The sequence below is a fragment of the Herpailurus yagouaroundi genome, unplaced genomic scaffold, assembly GCF_014898765.1.
Source record: "Herpailurus yagouaroundi ecotype Mexico unplaced genomic scaffold, PumYag 77, whole genome shotgun sequence".
Taxonomy (NCBI): Eukaryota; Metazoa; Chordata; class Mammalia; order Carnivora; family Felidae; genus Herpailurus; species Herpailurus yagouaroundi.
Window position 1 is genome coordinate 9,183,524 of NW_024412388.1, and position 21,657 is coordinate 9,205,180.

Sequence of the window (21,657 nt, forward strand, 5' to 3'; positions counted from 1 at the left end):
GTTTTGTTTTGTTTTGTTTTGTTTTGTTTTGTTTTGTTTTGTTTTGTTTTGTTTTAATTCACCGTTTTACTTTGTACCAGAGGTGGAAAAGTATGATGAAAACCTCCATGAAAAGACTGCTGAGCAAGGTGGAACACCAATTCGATATTACTTTGAAAATCTCAAAATCAGCATTCCCCAGATCAAGCTGAGTGTGTTCACCTCCAACAAGCTTCCATTGGATCTTAAGGTGAGCTGATACCTGGGTAAGTTATAAAATGACTTTCCCTGGAAAAGAATGAATGTGTTTACTATTGGCCTTTTCTGTCTAGTATCATCATTTGTAGCAGATATTTTTCCAGGTTTCCCGTTTTGAAGGTTTGACGTGTATATGTATGTATAGGTATGTATATGTATGTATGTATGTATACTGTATATACATATGTGTATGTATAGTATGTATACGTATATGCGGCTTGTTTTTTTATGTTTAAGTATGCCTTTGCTAAAGATTGAGGAGTAACGTGAGTGAACAGAGAATGACATAAAACCCATCTGCCATCTGTTTAGCTCTTGGCGTTACCTCAATGAACAAGAACCTACTTTCCTGGGGCCACTCCCAGATTCAGGAGAAAAGCCACAACCAAGATAGTATCTTCCTTTTGTGCCAGAGCCCTGCCTGCCTGTCCTCCTAGTTCTCTCCTCCTGAGTATGCACCTCTTTGTGAAGGGTTGATACAAGAAACATCTACCACCTTCCAGAAACACACTCAACTGCATACCACTGAGATGTGGCCTTGCCTACCACCATATCTGAATGTGACACTCCTGCAGATCATCCTGATATGCATTTGACAGAGAGACCCCGAATTTCATCTTTGTTTGCTGCAATGTGATCTACTTTGAGGGATGGGGATGGGATTTAAATCCAAGTCTATGCGACTGTAAAGTTTATACTGTGCTGTACTATGCAATATGCTATCTAGATGCCCCTCCAGAACGTAAGGCCTGAGAAAATTAAACAAAAAAATTTTTTAGTGTTTTTTTTTTTTTTTTGAGAGAGAGATTGGGGGGGTGCAGGTGGGCAGTGGAGGGGCAGAGAGAGGGAGACACAGAATCTGAAGCGGGCTGCTGGCTCTGAGCTGTCAGCACAGAGCCCAATGTGGGGCTCGAACCCACGAGCTATGAGATCATGACCTGAGCCGAAGTTGGATGCTTAACCAACTGAGCCACCCGGGTGCCTGGGGCCTCAGGGAATTTTAGAGCTGTAAGAGTCTTCAGCTATCCTCCTGCTCAGTGAACAAGGATGTTGGAGTTCAGCGCGTGCTTCTACTCAAGCCTGTGGAGGTAGATGTAATGGGAACAGAAGTAGGACCCGGGTGGTTGTTAGGTCTTCGCTTAGATTGCGTCTAAATCTGCCTCGCTGCAGCTTGACCCCATTGCTTCTGGTTCTTTCCTTCGTTGCCCTCGCAGACGGTTATCAAGGCACTCATCTCGCCACTAACCACCAGCCGAGGACATCTCCACTGCCCCATGCTGCCTTCTTTGAGATGCCACATGATGGTCTCTCTTCTGAGTAGGAATAGCTATAGACCTGAACAATAAGGAATCAACTTGGAGTCGTAAATTCAGATGCCTACGGGGACTATGGCAGCAATGTATTAAGTGAAGCGGTATGGTGGGGACCATTGCACGCGGGGCGTGCCCGCTTCGTCTGAGGGGGCAGCCTTGGCTCAGCTCCAGCCCGTTGCTGTCATAGGGTAATGTGAACCCAGTGTTGCCGGAGCTTCAGATTTTTAAAGTGAAGCCGGAAATCTGGATTTTTATGTGGAATCTCCTGGTTTTGAAATGTTGGCAGCTGATTTGAGTTGTTTTCTTTAAAAACCTTGCGGGCCTAACAAAACACATGTGTGGGCCTCATGGGATGCAGTCTGCCAACACACAACTTCTAAAATAGACATATAGGTAACGAGACAGTATAGTCTGGTCGACGCCAGATCATACTTGGTAGGGTGAGGGTGACTGCTTCAGTCCCGCGGCGAGCCGGGCGTGAGCCGTTGGGAGCGTGCTGGGCAGGACCAGAGTCGCGGGGATTGTTTGCCGCCGTGGCGAGAACAGCGCAGTGTGCCCTTTCCAGCGGACTCTCCTGTCTGCTTGATTGGCTTTAATTTCATGTTTCCCAGGAGACTGAAGATACTTACAATTAGCATGCGAGTGGGGGGAAAATCCATGGGAAAACCACTATCTTGCTAATATCCCCAAGTATCCACTTGACTTATGTGACCCTTTGGAATGGGTTTGTTTGATAAAGTGTATATTCCCTCAGAGCACCTGGCACTCGCCCAACAAACCAATGTTAAGCATTTCCTGAGAGTGAAGGACTTCTTGTTTTTTAAATCCTCTTCCTTAGAAACACAGACACCTAACTATTCCTTTCAGATTGCTCCCAGCAGAGAACTTTCCCCCAGACTGCCAAATGCAATATGGCTTCTTACAGCTGAAGTAGCTCCAGACCCCCAGTCACATGGTCTCCGTGCCTGCGTGTATGCTCCACGACGAACTGGGAACCGGTTAAGTTGAATGTTTCGTTCGGCACTGTTCTGCGGATCCGTTGGAAGGTGTTTTCAAGCGATTGTTAAAGAAGTTGAGCGGAGCGGCCCTGTCCTGAGGTGTGGGGCGGGGGGGGGGGGCCCCCGTGTTGGGGGCACATCCGTGTCTCAGGCAGGGTGTCAAGGAATTGGGGCTTCAGAGTTAAATTCTCAGCCTGTGGGAGTCACCGTTTTACTGTGTCTCGAGTTCTCCTGGTGGAGTCAGGGACTCATAAAATAATGTCATTTATTCAGAGAGTTTCCTAACACAGTAATATCCCCTTATTAGTAGCTCTTGGGAAGAGCCATATGCTCTTGGAGATGAATATGTACTGCTTAAAGTATGTACTTAGGGAACGGAGTGCTGTCCCAGAATGGGAATCACAAGAGTCTGACTAAAAGGTAACCATGTCTTTGGTATTGAAGGAATAATTATCTTGATTCTCTTGACTCCAGGCCAGGAGTGAGGCTGTCAGAAATCTCACGGGGAAGCCTCTTCAGGTTTATGCTGAGGGTACATTATTGCCAGATATAGTGTCTGTTGAGAAGGACTCGGAGCAGTTTCCCATCTGCTGTCTCGATTGGATTCCTTTCTCCGTGATGGGAGAAGGGGGAGATAATAGTTCCATTTCACAAGTGCACACACATTCCTCCCTTCCACCCCCCTCGCCATTATACTCCCAAGCGTGTGTGTTAGAGGGTAGCAGAGTAATATCGAAAACGCCAGGTAGTTCATATGTACTTTGGTTTTTTTCAAGATCAAAAGAAGCCAGGAGCCTTTAAAAGGTTTCACGAGGTGGCCTCCAGCATGCAGTCCGTTTCCCATTTAGAGCATTGGGGTATTACAAAAGAAGGGCTTTAATTGAGCAATCTAGTTTGGAAGAAAACCCACATTTTAATGGTCAGAGAGCAAGAGGGTGGGGGTGAGGGGGAATTTCAAACAAAGACACTATTTAAAAAGCCTAAAACTGTCTTCTCAAAGGCTTGAAATAATTTGTTGGGAAACTTCAGACCCTTTACTTTTTTCCTCCCCTCCCTAAATAAAAACCAGATTTGTTAAAAGGAAAAAAGATCCAGTATTGTTAATTGTATTTCAGAAAGTGCCAGAGAGGGAGATATCCCTGTAGTTTTAAACACTGTCCCGGGAGGGAAATGGGCAAATACCCTGCTTCACATAAACAGTCTCTATGTACCATAAATAAACCTTTAAAGAATGAATTCCAGACAGTTTTGTTTAGTGCAGGATAAACTAAGAAAGGGAAGGACGTGGGCCAGGGACTGGCTTGTGATCCGAGACCTTATGGCATATGGACAGGTATTTCTTCTTTTGACTCTGTAAAGTTTCTGGAAGACTTCAGCGGTTTTCGTCTGGAGGAGGTAGGAATGGACAGTGTCCTAGTTTTATCGGGAACTTCTGCGCACACGTTGCTTTCTCCAAAATCCGTTTTATAACAGGAAACTGTCTGCTCCTTAAGTAAATAAGCATCAGCTTTGTATACTACTGTACTTGATTGGTCGGTCACTGCGGGGAAGAGCCCTGTTTGGCTCTTTCCCTCTCATCTCTTTTACTTTGACCGGAACAACCTGAAGGTGGCAGGATAATTCGTACCAAAGGCTGCATCTCTCCGCTCTTTCCAATGTGGAGGCCCCAAGGCATAAATGACGAGGTAAAGAGTTTTACCAAAGGGCCAGATATTTCCTTGGTTCAGACAAAGCACATCAGCCATTCAGAAAGGGGATGGTGTCTCTCGTGAGGGTTTTGACAACTTGGTGGAGGTTTCAAAGTCTTTGCTACTCCGAATGGTACCTCTTCTTCAGTATTTGGTTACGATGAGGAAGTTGGGGTAAAAAAGCTTTTGCCTTAAGCCTTTGTTTGGATCTCACTTCCTCTTCTCTGAGACGAGAGTAACGTTCAGGGTTGGATTGGCAAAACAAACTGCCGAACCGATGTCCCCACCTTTCCCGGCAGATTTATCGTGGGGCTCTAAGCAAAGCCATTAAGCCCGCTGGGCCTCAGTTTCTCTGTCACCAGCACGTGGATGGGTGAAGCACTCGTGAATGAACAGCAGAGCGTTTTTCAAGAGAAACAACGTAATCCTCCATTCCGATCTTCATGCTTTCCACCTACCAGGTGGTTACTTTTGTGCCAATGAGCACGTGCAAGTCGAAAATCTCCTAATAACTAACTGCACGAGTTTGGGTCATCTACTTAACATTTCTCCGGCTTTATTTATTTAAAAAAATGAGAGGGTTCGGCTGAATTAACCTAAGAGCGCTCTTAATCTCTAAAAAGTTTTGTTCTCACATTATGTAGTGGGAGGTTTCTCGTGACTTCCCGAGACCCCAGATCGGGGGGCCTTTTTTCCGACCTCATGTCTGTAGGGTCCTCTGCCGTATTTGGGATCGCGGGCCTCCCCATTCCTTTCTGGTTCTCCTCTTATCTTCTGTTTGTTTCTTTGTCTTCGTCACAGCTTTCTTCTCCTCTACTTCTGACCCATCCTTTTCCTCTGAGAACCAGTCTTTTCTGCCGTTTATCACTTTGCCCACTTTTTAAATCCTATTACTGGTCTTTAATCACCTGTAATTGTAGAAGCTCTTCATGTAAGTTTTGTCTTTGATGTAAGTTGCAGGTTTTTCCCTTCATTTTTTCATTTGTCTTTTTGCTTTACTTTTGATGTATATATGGGTTCTTTTTTAATCCTATAAAAGCTTTTGATTTTTATGTTGTCAAATCCACCAGTCTTTGACCTTTTTGAATATATGTCTGGAGTCCCAAAAAAGTTTCCCCATTCTATGGTGTTAAGCAGTTTCTTCTGTATTTTCTTCAGTTACATGATTTCATTTCAATTAAACATGTTCTTGTCCCAAAAGAATCTAAGGCAGCCTCTGAAAATACTTGCTAAAAGATGAAAAAATAAAGGAGAAAATAGAAGGTTCATTAAATTACACATGAGGTGTTACTGTAAAGACATTTAATTTAGTGGGGCAATATATAGATGTTTTAGTAAGTGCTGTTAGACCAACTAGATAGCCATATGGAAAAATAGAAAATCAGATGGATTATTTACACTGTATATAAGGAAAGATTCAATGTGGATCAGAGAGTTACTAACATTATTAGCATGAAGAAGTGTTTTCAGGGGCGCCTGGGTGGCTCAGTCGGTTGAGCGTCTGGCTTCGGCTCAGGTCATGATCTCACAGTTTGTGGGTTCGAGCCCCGCATCAGGCTCTGTGCGACAGCTCAGAGCCTGGAAGCTGCTTCGGATCCTGTGTCTCCCTCTCTCTCTGCTCCTCCCCCGCTCATGCTCTGTCTCTGTCTCTCTCTCTCTCTCTCTCTCTCTCCTTCAAAAAAAAAAAAAAAAAATTTAAAAAAGTGTTTTCACATTCAAAGAGGAGTATTTCGCATACTCTCTAAAATCCTTGCAATATCAATCTTGTTAAAGTTTTTTTTTTTTTTTTTTTAATGTTTACTTATTTTGAAAGAAAGGGAGAGTGAGCAGGGGAGGAGCAGAGAGTGGGAGGGAGAGAATTCCAAGCAGACTCCATGCTGTCAGCACAGAGCCTGATATGGGGCTCAGTCTCATGAACCGTGAGATCACGATCTGAGCCGAAATCAAGAGTCGGATGCTTAACTGACTGAGCCACCCAGGAGCCCCTCCTCCCCAATCTTGTTAAAATAAAGTATGGTGGGGCACCTGGGTGGTTCGTTCAGTTGAGCGCCCCCGACTCTTGATTTCGGCTCAGGTTATGATCCTAGGGTCATGGGATTGAGCCCTGCATCAGGCTCCATGCTGGGCATGAAGCCTGCTTGAAATTCTCTCTCTCTCTCTCTCTCTCTCTCTCTCTCTCTCTCTTTCTCTCTCTCTCTCCCCTCCTTTCCCTGTTCACTCTCTCTCTCTCTCAAATAAAAAATAAATAAAATAAAAATATGCAATTGGAAAATAGACCAAATCTGGAAATTGTTAACTGGCTTATAGCAAACCAAGATTAGCCAAGAATTACAAGAAAAGCTCGATAGAAAAAAAAAAAAAACCCAAAAGTCTGCTTGAAAGTAATGGAAAGCTACCAAGATATCTAGGACTTGAGAGTCCAAGATTTATGTGAGGAAGGAAACTTGATAAGTGAGCCCACCATTTACTCTGCCTTTACTCTTGAGATAGTTCGAATGTGTAACTGGTATGTGTTGAAAGGCAGAGAAGTCAAGCAGAAAGCAGCTGCCAAAAGGCAGAGAGTCTGAGTAAGGCTTTTGGTGGTCTCATGGGACTGACATAGCAAACACTAGATAGATACTAAGCTGGTAACTGTTGCACTAGTATCTTAGAGAGAAGGGACAGGCAGAATAGAGACCCTGGCGGTCTGAGCTGCTGTATGTCTTGAGGCAGGTGCCAGTCTCTAGGTAACCTAGTCTGAGAGAAGCCGGGCAAGAAGTAACAGTTGAGAGGTGGGAAAACTAAGTAGACCTTTTAGCAGTTTTCTGGTGCTAGGGAGAGTAAAAGAGGAGGAACAGAATTGGTTGTCAGTTGAGACAACTGGCCTGAAACTATCCCAGGCCTTAGAAAGACTGAAATAGACCAAGAGTTACAAAGACTGAAATCCAGCCTTGAGAAAGCCCAAATCTTGATTGGATGAAGCCTCTTAACCGCCTACTAGAAACTAAAGACTCATGCAAAGTCTGTGAAAGTTTTAATTTTAATTTTTTTTTTTTTTTACATTTTATTTTTAAAAGTTTTTTTTTTTTTTTCCAACGTTTATTTATTTTTGGGACAGAGAGAGACAGAGCATGAACGGGGGAGGGGCAGAGAGAGAGGGAGACACAGAATTGGAAACAGGCTCCAGCCTCTGAGCCATCAGCCCAGAGCCCGACGCGGGGCTCGAACTCACAGACCGCGAGATCGTGACCTGGCTGAAGTTGGACGCTTAACTGACTGCGCCACCCAGGCACCCCTACATTTTATTTATTTTTGAGAGAGAGACAGAGCACAAGCAGGGGAGGGGCAGAGAGAGAGGGAGACACAGAATCTGAAACGGGCTCCAGGCTCTGAGCTGTCAGCGCAGAGCCCAACACCGGGCTCAAACTCACAAACTGTGAGATCATGACCTGAGCCGAAGCTGGACGCACCACCCAGGTGCCCCGAAAGTTTTCATTTTAAAAACAGACACTAGAAGCAGACCCACAGAGAAACCAGACATTGGCATTATCAAACACACAATATTAAAGAGTAACTGTATCTGTGTCTGAGAAGTTTACTAGAAAACTATAATTTATATTTTGAAAATAAATAACAAAGGAAAATTATAGACTAGAATTTTTTTCATGAACATGGAAGAAATCTGAACAAAATATTAACAAAGCAAATACAGCAATGAATAAGAAAAAATATAACTAAATTGGGTTTATTCCAGGAATGTAAGTGTGGTTTAACATTTTCAAATAAATCATGTAATTTACCACATTGACAAAATAAAAGAAGAGAAAGTATTATCTCAATAGTCGCACAAAAGCCTTTTGACAGAATTCAACATCTATTTATGATAAGAACTCAGCAAGCAAAAAATAGAAGGGAACTGCCTGAATCTGATAAAGTATATGTATAAAAAAGCTACAGCAAACATACTCAATGGTGAGATACTGAAAGCAGGGAAGGTGCTCATTATCCCTACTCTTCAGTGTCTTGCTGGAGATTGTAGCCAGTGCAATAAGTCTAGAAAGATTAAAGAAGAAATAAAAGGCATAAGAACTGGACAGGAAAATGAAAATTTTATTATTTGCAGAGAGCATAAATATGTACCTAGAAAATCTAAAAGAATGCGCAGAGAAGTTGTTAACTGAATGGATAATTTAGGAAGGTCACTGGAGATGGTGTACAATGTCAGCAACGATTATAGAGGGAAGGAAAATTTTGAAGGATGTAATTTACAGCATTGTTAAGAAAACATCAAATCCAGTATCATTATTTATTGCTGTGTAACCAGCCACCCCAAAACTTAGTGGTTTAAAACAGTCATTTTATTCACAATTCTGTGGGCTGGACTCTGTTGAATGCTGGCTTCTGCTGGACTGACCTGTGGTTACTCATCTGGCAGTCAGCTGAGACGGACTCGTATACGATGACCTTACTTATGTGTTAGGTGTTAGGTCTTGGCTGTCAACAGAACCTCCTTCCACATGGTCTCTCAGCTTCTTCACGTGGTGGAAGTATCAAAAGGGCGGAGCAGAAACTCCCAAGGTCTCTTGAAGCCTGGGCTCAGAGGTCACACAGTGTTACCTCTGCTGCATCTTATGGACTGAAGCAACTTACAAGGTCAATGCAAATGAAGTCGTCTCCACTACTGTTACAAGATGTAAAGAATATATGGCCATTTTTAAAGTAATCTCTATACCCAGTGTGGGGCTAGAACTTACAACCCTGAGATCAAGAGTTATGTACGCTCTACCAACTGAGCCAGCCAGGTGCCCCTGGCCATTTTTAATCTATCACAGATACCTAGGAGTAAATCCAGCAAAGGTTATATGCAAGACCTCTTTATGGAAAACAATGGAATGTTATTAAGAGAAAAGTGAACTAAATAGATAAGGGGACATACCACATTAATACACTGGAAGACTCCATACTGTGAAGCTGTCTTTTCTTCTCAAATTGATCTATAGATTCAGTAAGATCTTAATGAAAAATTTAACAACTTTTTATGGCAGATTGACAAGCTGATTCTAAAATTTATTTGGAAATGAAAAGTGCAAAGAATAACCAAGATGATCCTAAAAACAAAGTTGGAGAGCTTATACTCTCAGATTTCAAAACTCATTACAAAAGTATAGTAATTAAGACAGGGTGGTATTGGCAGAAGGCAGGACAAAATGAAACAGAATTGAGAAACAGATACGTAAATATGGCTAGTCACCTTGTGACAAAGTTTACACGGTACTGCAGTAGGAGAGAGGGTGATCATTTCAGTAAATATTACTTAGGCAAGTAGATATCCATCTGGAAAAAAAATGGATCTTGATTTCTGCTTCACACCATATAAAAAAAATCAAGTCCAAGTAGATTATAGATGTAAATGTGAAAAGTTAAGCAATAAAATTTTTTTAGGTACACACAGGGAATATCTTTATGACCTTGGTATAGATAATAATTTCTTACTGAGGAAACAGAAAACCCTTACCATAAAGGAAAAGATTGGTACATTGGACTTCATTAAAAAAGAATATCTGGGGGCACCTGGGTGGCTCAGTCGGTTAAGCGGCCGACTTCGGCTCAGGTCATGATTTCGCGGTCCGTGATTCGAGCCCCGCGTCAGGCTCTGTGCTGACAGCTCAGAGCCTGGAGCCTGTTTCAGATTCTGTGTCTCCCTCTCTCTGACCCTCCCCTGTTCGTGCTCTGTCTCTCTCTGTCTCAAAAATAAATAAACGTTAAAAAAAATTTAAAAAAAAATATCTGATCATCAAAGAACACCTTTCAAAGAATAATAAGTCACAGAATGGGAAAAGAAAATTGTAATACGTCTATTCACCGGGGGCTTCTATACTGAATGTATAAGAAAAACTCCTACAAAGCAATAAGAAAAAAACAGACAGCCCACTACAAAAATGAGCAAAAGACTTGAGTAGGCACTTCACAAAAAAGGATATCCAGATGGCCAATATGTGTGTTAAAAGGTGCATTCTTCAACAGGAAAATGGAAATTAAAGCCACACTGAGAGGGGTGCGTGGGTGGCTCAGTGGGTTAAGCGTCTGACTTTGGCTCAGGTCATGACCTCATGGTTTCATGAGTTCGAGCCCCATGTTGGGCTCTGTGCTGGTAACTTGGAGACTTATTGGGATTCTCTCTCTCCCTCTCTCTGGCCCTCCCTCACTCACACTGTGTCTGTCTCTCTCTCTCTCTCAAGTAAGTAAGTAATATAAAACTAAAAAAACAAAAAACAAAACACACTGACATACCGTTACACACCCGTCAGAATATTTGTCTTTTAAAAGGCTGTCTATACCAAGTGTCAATGAGGGTGTAGAATAACAGGAAATTTCATAGGCTGCTGAAGGGAGTATAAACCAGTTCAGCTGCTGGGGACAGCTGTTTGACAGTGCTGTATATACTAGGGTCGAACGTGTATATTCTTTGTGACACAGCAGCTCCACTCCCAGGTGTGTATTCAAGAAAAATGCATACAAATGTGCTCCCAAAGACGTGTCCATGAATGTTCATAGCAGCATTGTTCATAATAGCAAAAATTTGAAACAGCACAACTGTTCATCAACAGCAATGGTTTAATAAATTGTGTTTTATTTATATATTGGCATACTGTGTAACAATGAAAATTAAGCAACTGCAGCTGTATATAACAACCTAGTGACTCTCACAAACTTAACGGTGACTATAAGAAGCCACCGTATGAAGCTAAGAATATTCATTTCTATGTGATATATGTTACTTTGGGTGACATGTATATTTTTTGTCCTAATATTTTACTTTTATAATTACAGGGAAAATCCTTATTTATAAATATCAAAACCTTGACTCTCATTGGAAAATTGATATGACTTGTAGTTTTCACAGAATCCAAAATTATAGTGCCCTGGAAGGCCATCAAATGGCTAAAGTATGTCATTTTCTTTCTTCCCTAACTAGGCCTTAAAAAGCACGTTGGGATTTCCACTGATTCGGTTTGAGGATGCTGTGATTAATCTGGATCCATTTACTCGGGTACATCCCTATGAGACCAAGGAGTTCATCATCAATGATATCCTCAAACATTTCCAGGAGGTGAGCTTTGGAGAAATACTTAGTGGCTGGAGCACAAGCAGAATGTTTGTTTTGGTTGTTTGGGAATTTTGGTTACTAAGACATTACTGTCGAGAACCCAGTTAAACATTTGCTGTTAGGGGTCAGGTCACAGCCCGCGAAGCCCATACACATCATGAAAATCCTCAAACAGTGTATTTAATTTACAAGCTGCTGGTCTTGTCCCTCAGAGAACTGATCTCGGGGGCTTCCACTGGATTCGTAACAACTCTTAAGGGTTTAATTGATGCTTTGATGGTGACAAAATATGGTGACCTCTCCATTTACTGGACATGGAGCAACTTTTGACAACCACATCAGTGTTCTTGGAGCCTGTGAGATCCTGCCCTAGCGTTGAACTTCAATTTTTCTTTTTATCAAGTTGGACATTTTCTGTTTCGTATTTATTATCCAGATTCTTCGATAGATAGGTCAAGATCATATCAAATTTATTAACTGTCTAAGTTAAAATTCTATTCCTGCTCCCTTTTCTCCCTCCTCCCTCCCGTGTCCCTCCTTTCCTTCTTGGCTTCCTTCCTCAACTTTCCTACTTGGTGATGTTTTCACTAAACTGCAAGGAGAGTGACAGAGCAGATATCACTGGAACCTGGAGGCAGAAAGTAGAGGGTTGCTGGCTAGATCTGAAACATGCCTTCTTTATGCACCACCCCCTGCCGATTATAGGGGGCGCTACCAATATACTCTCCCCCCTCATTTTCCTTCTAAAACTCTCCCTGCTGCTGCTGAGTTCCCTATTTGTAGAAACATCAGAATGTGATGTATATACTAACACATGTTTGTAAAGAGTCTTTCCTGTTTGAGAGCTTTTATTTATTCTTCGGAATAGCTTCGAGGTGTATTTCTGAGTCCTGGAAGTAATCTCTGGGATACATGCGTTGGGAGAGCTTAGGTGGAGTTCATGAAAGCCTAGGAACTTGCAGTTGATGAGAATTCAGAGGTCATTGTGGTGCTGATGAGAATGGGGGACAAGACCGATTTCTAACCTTTTTGCTTGGGACATTCTACCTGCAAGTATCAACAGGTGCTGGTTTTCATCTTCTCTTTCTGCTCCATTTGACAGGAACTCCTCAGCCAGGCAGCTCGGATCCTGGGATCAGTGGACTTTCTCGGCAATCCCATGGGGCTGTTGAATGATGTTTCCGAAGGGGTTACTGGACTGATAAAGTATGGAAATGTCGGGGGCCTTATCAGAAATGTCACACATGGCGTATCAAACTCTGCTGCCAAGGTAAGGAATTAAAGGTGAAATTCCATCGTCATTAACCTCATGGGGTCTCTGCGCTACCGTGATTCCTGCCATAGCCGATAAGCTGTGAGAAGTTACGGCCTTTGCTTCGTTACCTGCCTCCCCTCCCCTCTGATGACCGGGCACCAGGTCCGCTGAGCCGTCTACAGTATCTCATCTTCTGTCCATCACCACTGCCTTCCCGGGCTCCGGTTGTCTCTTCCCTGGGCCACTGCACTGGCCGCCTGACCCCCTGGACTCCACCGCAGCCTGCACGGTGCCACCAGAATGAACTTGCTTTTTAAAGCCTAGGATTTGAGGGGCGCCTGGGTTGCTCAGTCACTTAAGTGTTGGACTCTTTCTTGGTTTTGGCTCAGGTCATGATCTCACAGTTCGTGAGATCAAGCTCCGTGTCGGGCTCTGTGCTGGCAACAGGGAGCCTGCCTGGGATTCTTTCTCCTCCTCTCTCTCTGCCCCTCCTCTGCTTGTGTGCTTATTCTCTCTCTCTCTCTCTCTCTCTCTCTCTCTCTCTCTCTCTCTCAAAATAAATAAACTTAAAAATTAAAACATAGGATTTGATGAGGTACCTGGATGGCTCAGTCACTTAAGTGACCTTCGGCTCAGGTCATGATCTCACTGTTTGTGAGTTCGAGTCCTGCGTCGGGCTCTGTGCTGACAGCTCGGAGCCTGGAGCCTGTTTCAGATTCTGTGTCTCCCTCTCTCTCTGCCCCTCCCCCGTTCACGCTCTGTCTCTCTGTCTCTCAAAACCTTATAAATAAATGTTAAAAAAAATTTTTTTAAGAACAAAAATAGAATTTGATGGTGCAGTTCTCCTGCCTAAAATCTACCAGTTACTTCCCACAGGTTGCAGGATAAAGTCCAAACTAAAACAGGCTTCCAGAGCAGCAGAAGGAAGCACAGTGGTGTAATCCTCCTGCATCCTTCTGTCTGGTTGACTTGTTCACCGGCTCCTTGTTTAGGGGACGTTTTGTTATTCCGCAGTTTATTTTTTGGCAGGAGCTGATTTTACGTGTGAAGGTGGGAAAGGGGAAGGTCGTTGGAGGGGAACTGCTGTTTGACGACATGCGGAAGGCCTCTGCTTCCCTTCCCTTCGTGTCAGCCCACAGACTGTCCTCCTAGAGACTGACCTTTTCCTCAAGGAATCAGGTCTGAGAAAGCACCTGTGCTCTCAGCTTGTTTCCGGTAGAACGTGTGTTGTGGTGAAATCGCAGGTGCACCTGTGCCGTGGGCCACGAGGACGTAAAGCTGGCTTTAGCATAAAGAGGCTTTAATGTTGCCACACAGGAGGCTGTCTTGAGGGGCAGATGAGAAAGCGAGTTGAACAACACTTTGTACTGCATGGTGATCTTGGTAACAGTGTGAGAGCTGGGAATTTATTCCTGTTTTCTAAACTCTTTTCTAGAGATGATAGTTCTTTATTCAGATCAGTGTCTAGTATGGTAGTTCTACTAAACAGGTTCTGTTTGGCTTGTGGTTCAAGATAGTACTGTTACTTTTATAGCAAGGGTGACAGAGAGGCAGGAGAGACGTTGTTGTTGTTTTAATGTTTATTTTGAGGGGGAGAGAGAGGGTGAACAGGGAATGGGGGTGTACAGAAAAAGAGAGGGAGAGATTGAGAGGGAGAGATTGAGAGAGAGAGAGAGAGAGAGAATATCCCAAGCAGGCTCTGTGCCATCAGTGCAGAACCCGAGGCGGGGCTCAGCCTCATGTGCTGTGAGATCATGACCTGAGCTGAAATCAAGAGTCGATGCCTAACCGACTGAGCCACCCAGGCACCCTGGAGGAGAGACTTTCTTTGCTTTTTTTTTTTTTTTTCTCAATATATGAAATTTATTGTCAAATTGGTTTCCATACAACACCCAGTGCTCATCCCAAAAGGTGCCCTCCTCAATGCCCATCGCCCACCCTCCCCTCCTTCCCACCCCCCCATCAACCCTCAGTTTGTTCTCAGTTTTGAAGAGTCTCTTATGCTTTGGCTCTCTCCCACTCTAACCTCTTTTTTTTTTCCCCTTCCCCTCCTCCATGGGTTTCTGTTAAGTTTCTTAGGATCCACATAAGAGTGAAAACATATGGTATCTGTCTTTCTCTTTATGGCGTATTTCACTTAGCATCACACTTTCCAGTTCCATCCACGTTGCTACAAAGGGCCATATTTCGTTCTTTCTCATTGCCACGTAGTACTCCGTTGTGTATATACACCACAATTTCTTTCTAAATCATGGTTGGGAAACAGACTCAGGTTTAGAGTCTGAATGATCATGCCCACTTCTGCCTTGAACCGTTTCTCACTGGGACCTTGGACCCTCACCCCCCGGTGACACGAAGCATCACAGTGGTGGTGTGGATTGCCCTGCGTTCTTTTAGCTACTCAACGTGGTATAAACAGATGCACTTAAATATTCACTTGTAAATGACCAGCTACAAGGTTTTATTTAATTTGATGAAATTCTAATTAACCTAGAAAGCCTCCTTGGTTTTATAATTACTTTCTTTGTTTTTGTGCCCCTGGGCTCTGCTTTAATTTGAAAAAGAAATGCACTTTTGGTTTATTGTGAGGCCTTCCTCAGCTGGAACCGAAGCTACCTACTTCACAGGCTCACTGTAAGGATAAAATGAGATAGGATGGTATGAAAACTGAAAAATATAGACTGGACAAGAGAAGTGGGTCCTCACTTTGACTCTTACATTTGCATTAACGTAAAATGCTTAGACGTTAGCCACCAGGGAACCATTAACGCCCCCGAAATGAAAGCCAAAGTGTTCCAGTCTACAGAGGAGGAGGGTCTCAGGCACAAAGAGTGGGAGAATCAGACTCCATCTGGGCCAGTTTGGCAGGGATGAACCCTCTGTAGTTAACGTGCACGACAATGAAGAAGTTGGAAACTTGCCTGTGGCCTCCGCACACAGGTGAGACGTTGTATGGGTTTCTCCAGAGTATCTGTGTAACATCCTGGTGAGAGGGGCTGGCCCTTTTTTTTCTTTTCTTTTCTTTTTAATGTTTGTTTTTGGAGAGAGAGGCAGAGAGAGGGGGAGACAGAGGATCCGAAGTGGGCTCTGCACGGACAGCAGAGAGCCGGATGTAGGGCTCAGACTCACAAACTGTGAGATCGTGACCTGAGCCAGAGTCGGAAACTTAACCGACTGAGCACTGGGCACTGGGTGGGCCCTTTCTTTATTCTCCCTCATTTGTGGAAGTCTCATTTGTTCCTTCATTCTTCTGCTTCCCCTGGAAAACTGTCTTTGAAGCCTGCAAGTCCACATGAGAATATAACTCATGCAGAAAGGGCAGGATGCTCCTTAGTGCAGCCCCCACCCCCAAGTCTGTATGAAGCCCCAGGTGGCAGTAATCGTGCATTTTTTTAAGGTTTTTTATTTTTTTTTATTTTTTTTATTTTTGAGACAGAGAGAGACAGAGCATGAACAGGGGAGGGGCAGAGAGAGAGGGAGACACAGAATCGGAAGCAGGCTCCAGGCTCTGAGCCATCAGCCCAGAGCCCGATGCGGGGCTCAAACTCACGGACTGTGAGATCGTGACCTGAGCTGAAGTCAGACGCTTAACCAACTGAGCCACCCAGGCACCCCAGTGATCGTGCATTTTATTGGATATCATGCTTTATATTGTCGTCAGACTTGCATAAGGGGACTGCCTTCCGGGACCCAAGGCCTCTTGGATGGGAACCCTGCTCCCCATGTGGTTGGGGTCCTTCGTGTATTTCCCTTGCGTTTAGTAAGCTAATCAGTGTTGGCGTCACAGGCTGCTACTCAGAGGAATTGCTGTGTACATTTTATATTGATATCAAGAATGCTGACTGTGTTATAAAAATTATACCTAAGATGAGAAAACAAAGAAAGTTGACATTACCATTTCTTGTTGGAAACGGTGGCTCCCAAAGCCAGGTCTGTCAACTGAATACCCACTCGGATCATCTGTGATTCTGTTTGCATGTAGTTTGGCTAAAGATCTCCATTTTCTTGAAGTTTTGTGGGTTGAAATCAGACCTTTCATGTTGCTTTGGGGGAATGTTTTGTTTGCTTTTGTGTGTACACGAGAGGAGTTTAAGGAAGTGCAAATGACCACAATAATCAACTGTTGGCCTGTGGGAAGTATGCCTTTAAAGAGTGCCCGAGTCCTCATGATTAAAGGGGTCAGAGGACAGAACTGCACCTCACCACACCCGCCAGCCAGCACCACTTGGCTGCAGAGACCAAAGGGCTATAGCCTTGGTGCGTTGCGCTTTGAGTGGAGCGGAGAAGCTCCATAAACCTCTTGAAAATAGTTAGAAATATTGTATATATGTGTATTTTTCTGGAGCAAGGATCTAAAGTTTTTATTGGGTTGTCAGAGAGGCTTATGCCTCCCCAAAGATCATGCAGCATTATTTGCAGACACAGGGAGGTGCATTGAAGGGGAGCGTAGGGCTGGCAGTTGGGATACCTGGGTTCTAGCCCTACACCTGCCTTTAAGTAATCTTTTTTCTCTGTTAACCTTGAGGTCTTTTTTTTTTTCAAACCTACGAAAAGATGATGGTAATTCCCTTCATCCTGCTGACCTGAGGAGCAAAAGAGATAAAGTATATGAAAACCAAATGAGAAGTTAAAAGGTAATTCATTCTGGGGGCACCTGGGTGGCTCAGTCGGTTAAGCGTCTGACTTTGGCTCAGGTCATGATCTCACAGTTCACAAGTTCAAGCCCTGCGTCGGGCTCTGTGCTGACAGCTCAGAGCCTGGAGCCTCCTTGGGATTCTGTGTCTCCCTCTCTCTCTGCCCCTCCCCCTGCTCATACTCTGTCTCTCTCGCGCGCTCTCTCTCAAAAATAAATAAAACATTAACATTTTTTTTTTTAAAAAGGGAATTCATTCTGTCCCATAAGAAGGTGATAGATCCACAGGTCTTACTTGTCTCTGGACAGATGCTGTGAATTATTCACAGCACATTTTTTATTTCAGGTTCATCATATCCACTTCTGGAGTATTCTTCATTACAGTTTTAGCTGTTACTTTATTTAATTTATTTTTAGTCTCAAGGAAATGCAGCTGGGAAGTAATCTGTGCCCTTTACCCCCTTTATTTCTCTTAGCCTTTACTTCTCATTGTCAGCCCCAGAAACTGGCTTACGGATTCCAAATCTAAGGTGATAGGACTTAAGGACTGGCCGCCAAGCCGTGAGCATGTGTCCCTTGACTCCCTTGCCTGGATTTTGGCAAAAGTACTCTACCTCTTTGAGTAGAACTTCAAAGATCTGAACCCCTTCGAAGGCCATGACAAGATGATCGCTCCTAGAGTCCTTTCTTGGAATATGGTCTCTAAAGCAAAGTACAGCATTTCAAATTCTACGGTTATGTCAGAGGAACAGGTTTCTTTCTGCAGCATGAGCTGCAAAAAGCATATACTTTTACCTGGTTAGGTGTCACTTGAATATCTGTAAGACCTTCTCCTTCAAAGCCACAGAATTGAAGAGATACCCATTGAATAAATTCCCTCTCTTATATAGACTCAGATTTTTTCATGTCTGTGATTATTGTGTAATATTTTCATATACTTACAGGAAAATGACATAATTATTCTAAAACAATAAAGTGTTTTTTGAACTGAGAAAAGCTCAGATGTCAACCAGAGAGTGAACGATCCCTTCTCTTTCCTGCCCCTGTAGAAGCTCAGCGTTTGCTCTAGACAGCTGTCACTCAGTCTTCCCTCAGGAAGCCGGCAGCACCTTGGTCTCTTCCAGCGAAGGGCAGGGGCACTTCTGATCAGCACTAATGGAACCCCTGCTCCATTCTGTCTTGCTTTCCATCCTTTGGCTGGTGTCTTTATCAAGGCAGTATGGGATGCTTTTAATCATGGGTACCTTTTTGATCCCAGGCATCTTTTTTTGGTTTTAATTTCTATTTTGAGAGAGAGAACGAGAGGGAGAGCAGGCAGGGGGAGGGCCAGAGGAAAAGAGAGAGAGAGAGAGAGAGAGAGAGAGAATCCCAAGCAGGCTGCACACCCAGCGAGGAGCCCAACGTAGGGCTCCATCTCAGGACCATGACATCATGACCTCAGCCAAAATCAAGAGTAGGATGCTTAACTGACTGAGCCACCCAGGTACCCCTGATCCCAGGCATCTTTTGACTTAGGTTTATGAATGTAAATATTTTAATAATTTTCTCTGTTTTTAACTGAGGGTATCTTCATCAAAATCATTAGATACTAGAATTCAAGGTTCATGACTCACTAGATGTTAATTTTGCTGACAACCTTTGCATTTGTACGGTAGGCTCATTTCTTTCTCTTTTGCTTTATGGCATTTGTTTCTACCAAGCCCAAATTTCCCAGGTCAAATCCTACACATCTAAATTTTTGTCAAGGAAATGGGAGTTTTCTGTTGGTTTTTGGTAAATACGTTTTATTCTGTGTCATTTTCGTCATTGTTTTATTGTTTTAAATCGGTTTGGTTTGTTATGAATTGGATAAAGACCTAATAGTTTTACGTTATTTCTTGGTGCAAACAGCTTTAGCAGGGAAAAGATAGAGGAGTAAGGTTGAAACACCCTGCTTCGTTATGGAACACTTACTAATTTATTGACCACCTTCTGTTTGCCAGGCCTCGGGATAGAACTCTTACATACATTGTCTTCATGTTAATCTCTACCCTTCAAATCAGGAAATGAGTCCTAGAGTGTGAAATAATTTTTTCAAGGTTACACAACTAAAAATGACAGGGATGGGTTTGAAACCAAGTCCAGCTATTTTGAAAGGCCTTGGTTTCTTTTCCCTACGTGATGTTTTTTTCCCTTTGTGTGCGTACGGCTTTCTTCCAGGCACTATAGAGAATATAAAGCATTAGTTACTGCTACCTTCCCACCAGAAGCTTATTATCTGACTTCATTTTGTTGACTGGTAAGGCGACTGCCATCATGTCATCTGTGTCACAAAGCAGGCCCTCGGGAAATGGTGGTGGTCACGGTCATTGTTGTGGCAGATTGATTGGTCATGACCATCACCATCCTTTTATGGGTAGTGGGTAGGAAGAACCTTGGTGATGGCAAACATGGTCTCACTCGTGTGCTACCATGTGATCGTCCGAATAACCTAGTTGGTACATAGGCTGGGCAGCATGAGCCTCATTATGTGATGAAGAAACTGAGGCCCAGAGGGGTCAGGTGACTTGCCACGGTCAGTCAGGTAACTCTATAGAGCCAAGACCTGCTCTCCTGCACTAGCTACTCAGTTCGCATTTTTAGTTACACTTTTGAGATACCGCTAGTTGTTTGATTTGCTCTAGTCATGCCTCTCTGTATTAAAAAAATAATCATCAATAATAGCAACAGGAATAACAAAAACAAATAAGAAGCCCTGCCCGGGCCTAGAATGAACTTTGATAGCTTTCAGGAAAACTGTCTGAAGATAAATATAAGCAAGTGACAGAAGAAGAAGGAAGAGAGAGATTGATCTGTTTCGATGGTTCAGTGGGAGACCTAGCTAGGACTTTCGGTAACGTTTCGTTCCAGTTCTTTGGTCTCTGCTTGGGGCGGAGGAGCCACTTGCCTCCCAGGAGAACCTTTCACTGGCCCGTTGTGTCCAGGAGGCCAGATCTGGGGCATAGCGATGATCCCAGGGGACCTGCACGCAGAGATTCTCAGCCCGCCCCTTCCATGAGCCAGTCTCCTGTCGTATATACTGTGACTTTGTTGAGGGTAGAGGGGTCCATCTGCCTTTTGTTTAAGAAACAGCATTTGTTTGTGTTTGCTTTGTGGGCAGTGTATTTGTAAGGGCCAAACAAGACTGAGAACACTGTTTATTCAAGGCAAAAGTTTTATCTGTGCACAAAAGAATGTACTGAATGCCTGCCTGCATGGCTTCTGAAGGGGAAAAGGCAATTTATGACTTGTGCCTGTTTGTGTCATTATGTATGACTGCTTCATTTTATAGTTGAGCCGATTATCCTCGTAATAGCTTTTCCATGTACCTATAAGCAAGTAATAGATGAATGCCTTCTTATAAGTATTGGGGTTTCAGTGCATTTAAGTTGGCATGAAACTTTAGGTTAAGTGAAATTCAATTCAGACAGTGCTCTGTCCCCTAGAGAATGTAGAGTTTGCTATTTTCAAAAAGACTTTGATCTCAGTAAGTCACCCAAGGGATTTCTTTTCCAGCGAAGAGGAGGTGTCTTCAAGTTGTTGTATATGGAGAAATGACTCAAATTCTTGGCAACCGAGTTTTTGTTTTATTTTCCTCTGATAACCTGGAATGCTAACATGATTTCCTTAGTCTGAGCTCTTTTTGGTTAGAGGAAAATGTTAGATGCCAAATGACCCATCCGTGACCTATCCCAACTTGGTCAAATCTCAAATATCTGTGGGAATCGGAAGTGTGTTGGGTGACATGAGAGTCCCATGAGTGACCACAGTTCCCAAGTGTCCCCACTGGCCTACTTAGCAGCTGTGCTCATGAAGGAGCTCAGGGAATGGGGTCTAGCTGCCCCCTTTTATCACCTTAATCAAGCAGTTCAATGGGCAGAAGTCGCAGGGAAATGACACGACCATCAAAGCTCTGGTTTTGAAACTGAAAGATTGGAAAAGTTCACATTTGTCTTCATGCCCTAATAGTAGTTCAGTTAAGAATCAGGTCCTTAAGTTATCTTCTTAGACTGAGCATCTCATATTTCAGAGGAATCCTCTCTGTCTTCCAAAACTACAGTCTCTGTGGTGGAAAAAAGTATGTTCAGTTGCTAAATTGAAAAGGCAGGAAATATTTGTGTCCCCCAAAGAATAGTGGTTTTCTACCCCAGTGTAAACATGGTGAGTAAAAGAATAATATGTTCAGGCTTTCTTGGGTTGACCGGTCGCCCCCAGGGACGTGGCGGTGTATCCCTTGTCTGCGTTTCAATGTGATTCATACCAGGATTTGCCCTTTCTTGCAGAGGTGAAAACTCTAATCTATTTTGATAAACACATGAAGGACACATCAAATTCTGATTCTTGGCAGTGAAAGGTCAAAATGCCCTGTTTGGAAGATCTTGTCTGTTTTCCTCTACTTCTTTCTCCCTTGTGATTGTTATCTCTAGA

General features: G+C 43.4%; 1 protein-coding gene across 8 annotated transcripts in view; it reads left to right on the top strand.

Moving 5' to 3' along the window:
- Positions 1 to 21,657, top strand: part of VPS13D (vacuolar protein sorting 13 homolog D) — a 259,048-nt gene that overhangs the window by 158,374 nt on the left and 79,017 nt on the right. For 7 of the 8 annotated variants that reach the window (XM_040461642.1, XM_040461677.1, XM_040461651.1 and 4 more), the window contains 3 exons: positions 81 to 229; positions 11,192 to 11,326; positions 12,426 to 12,593. In XM_040461642.1, coding sequence (XP_040317576.1) covers positions 81 to 229; positions 11,192 to 11,326; positions 12,426 to 12,593 — 452 coding nt within the window. Of the gene's footprint in view, positions 1 to 80; positions 230 to 2,417; positions 2,591 to 11,191; positions 11,327 to 12,425; positions 12,594 to 21,657 lie in introns of those variants that run through there. The other variant, XM_040461691.1, reaches the window with a different exon arrangement.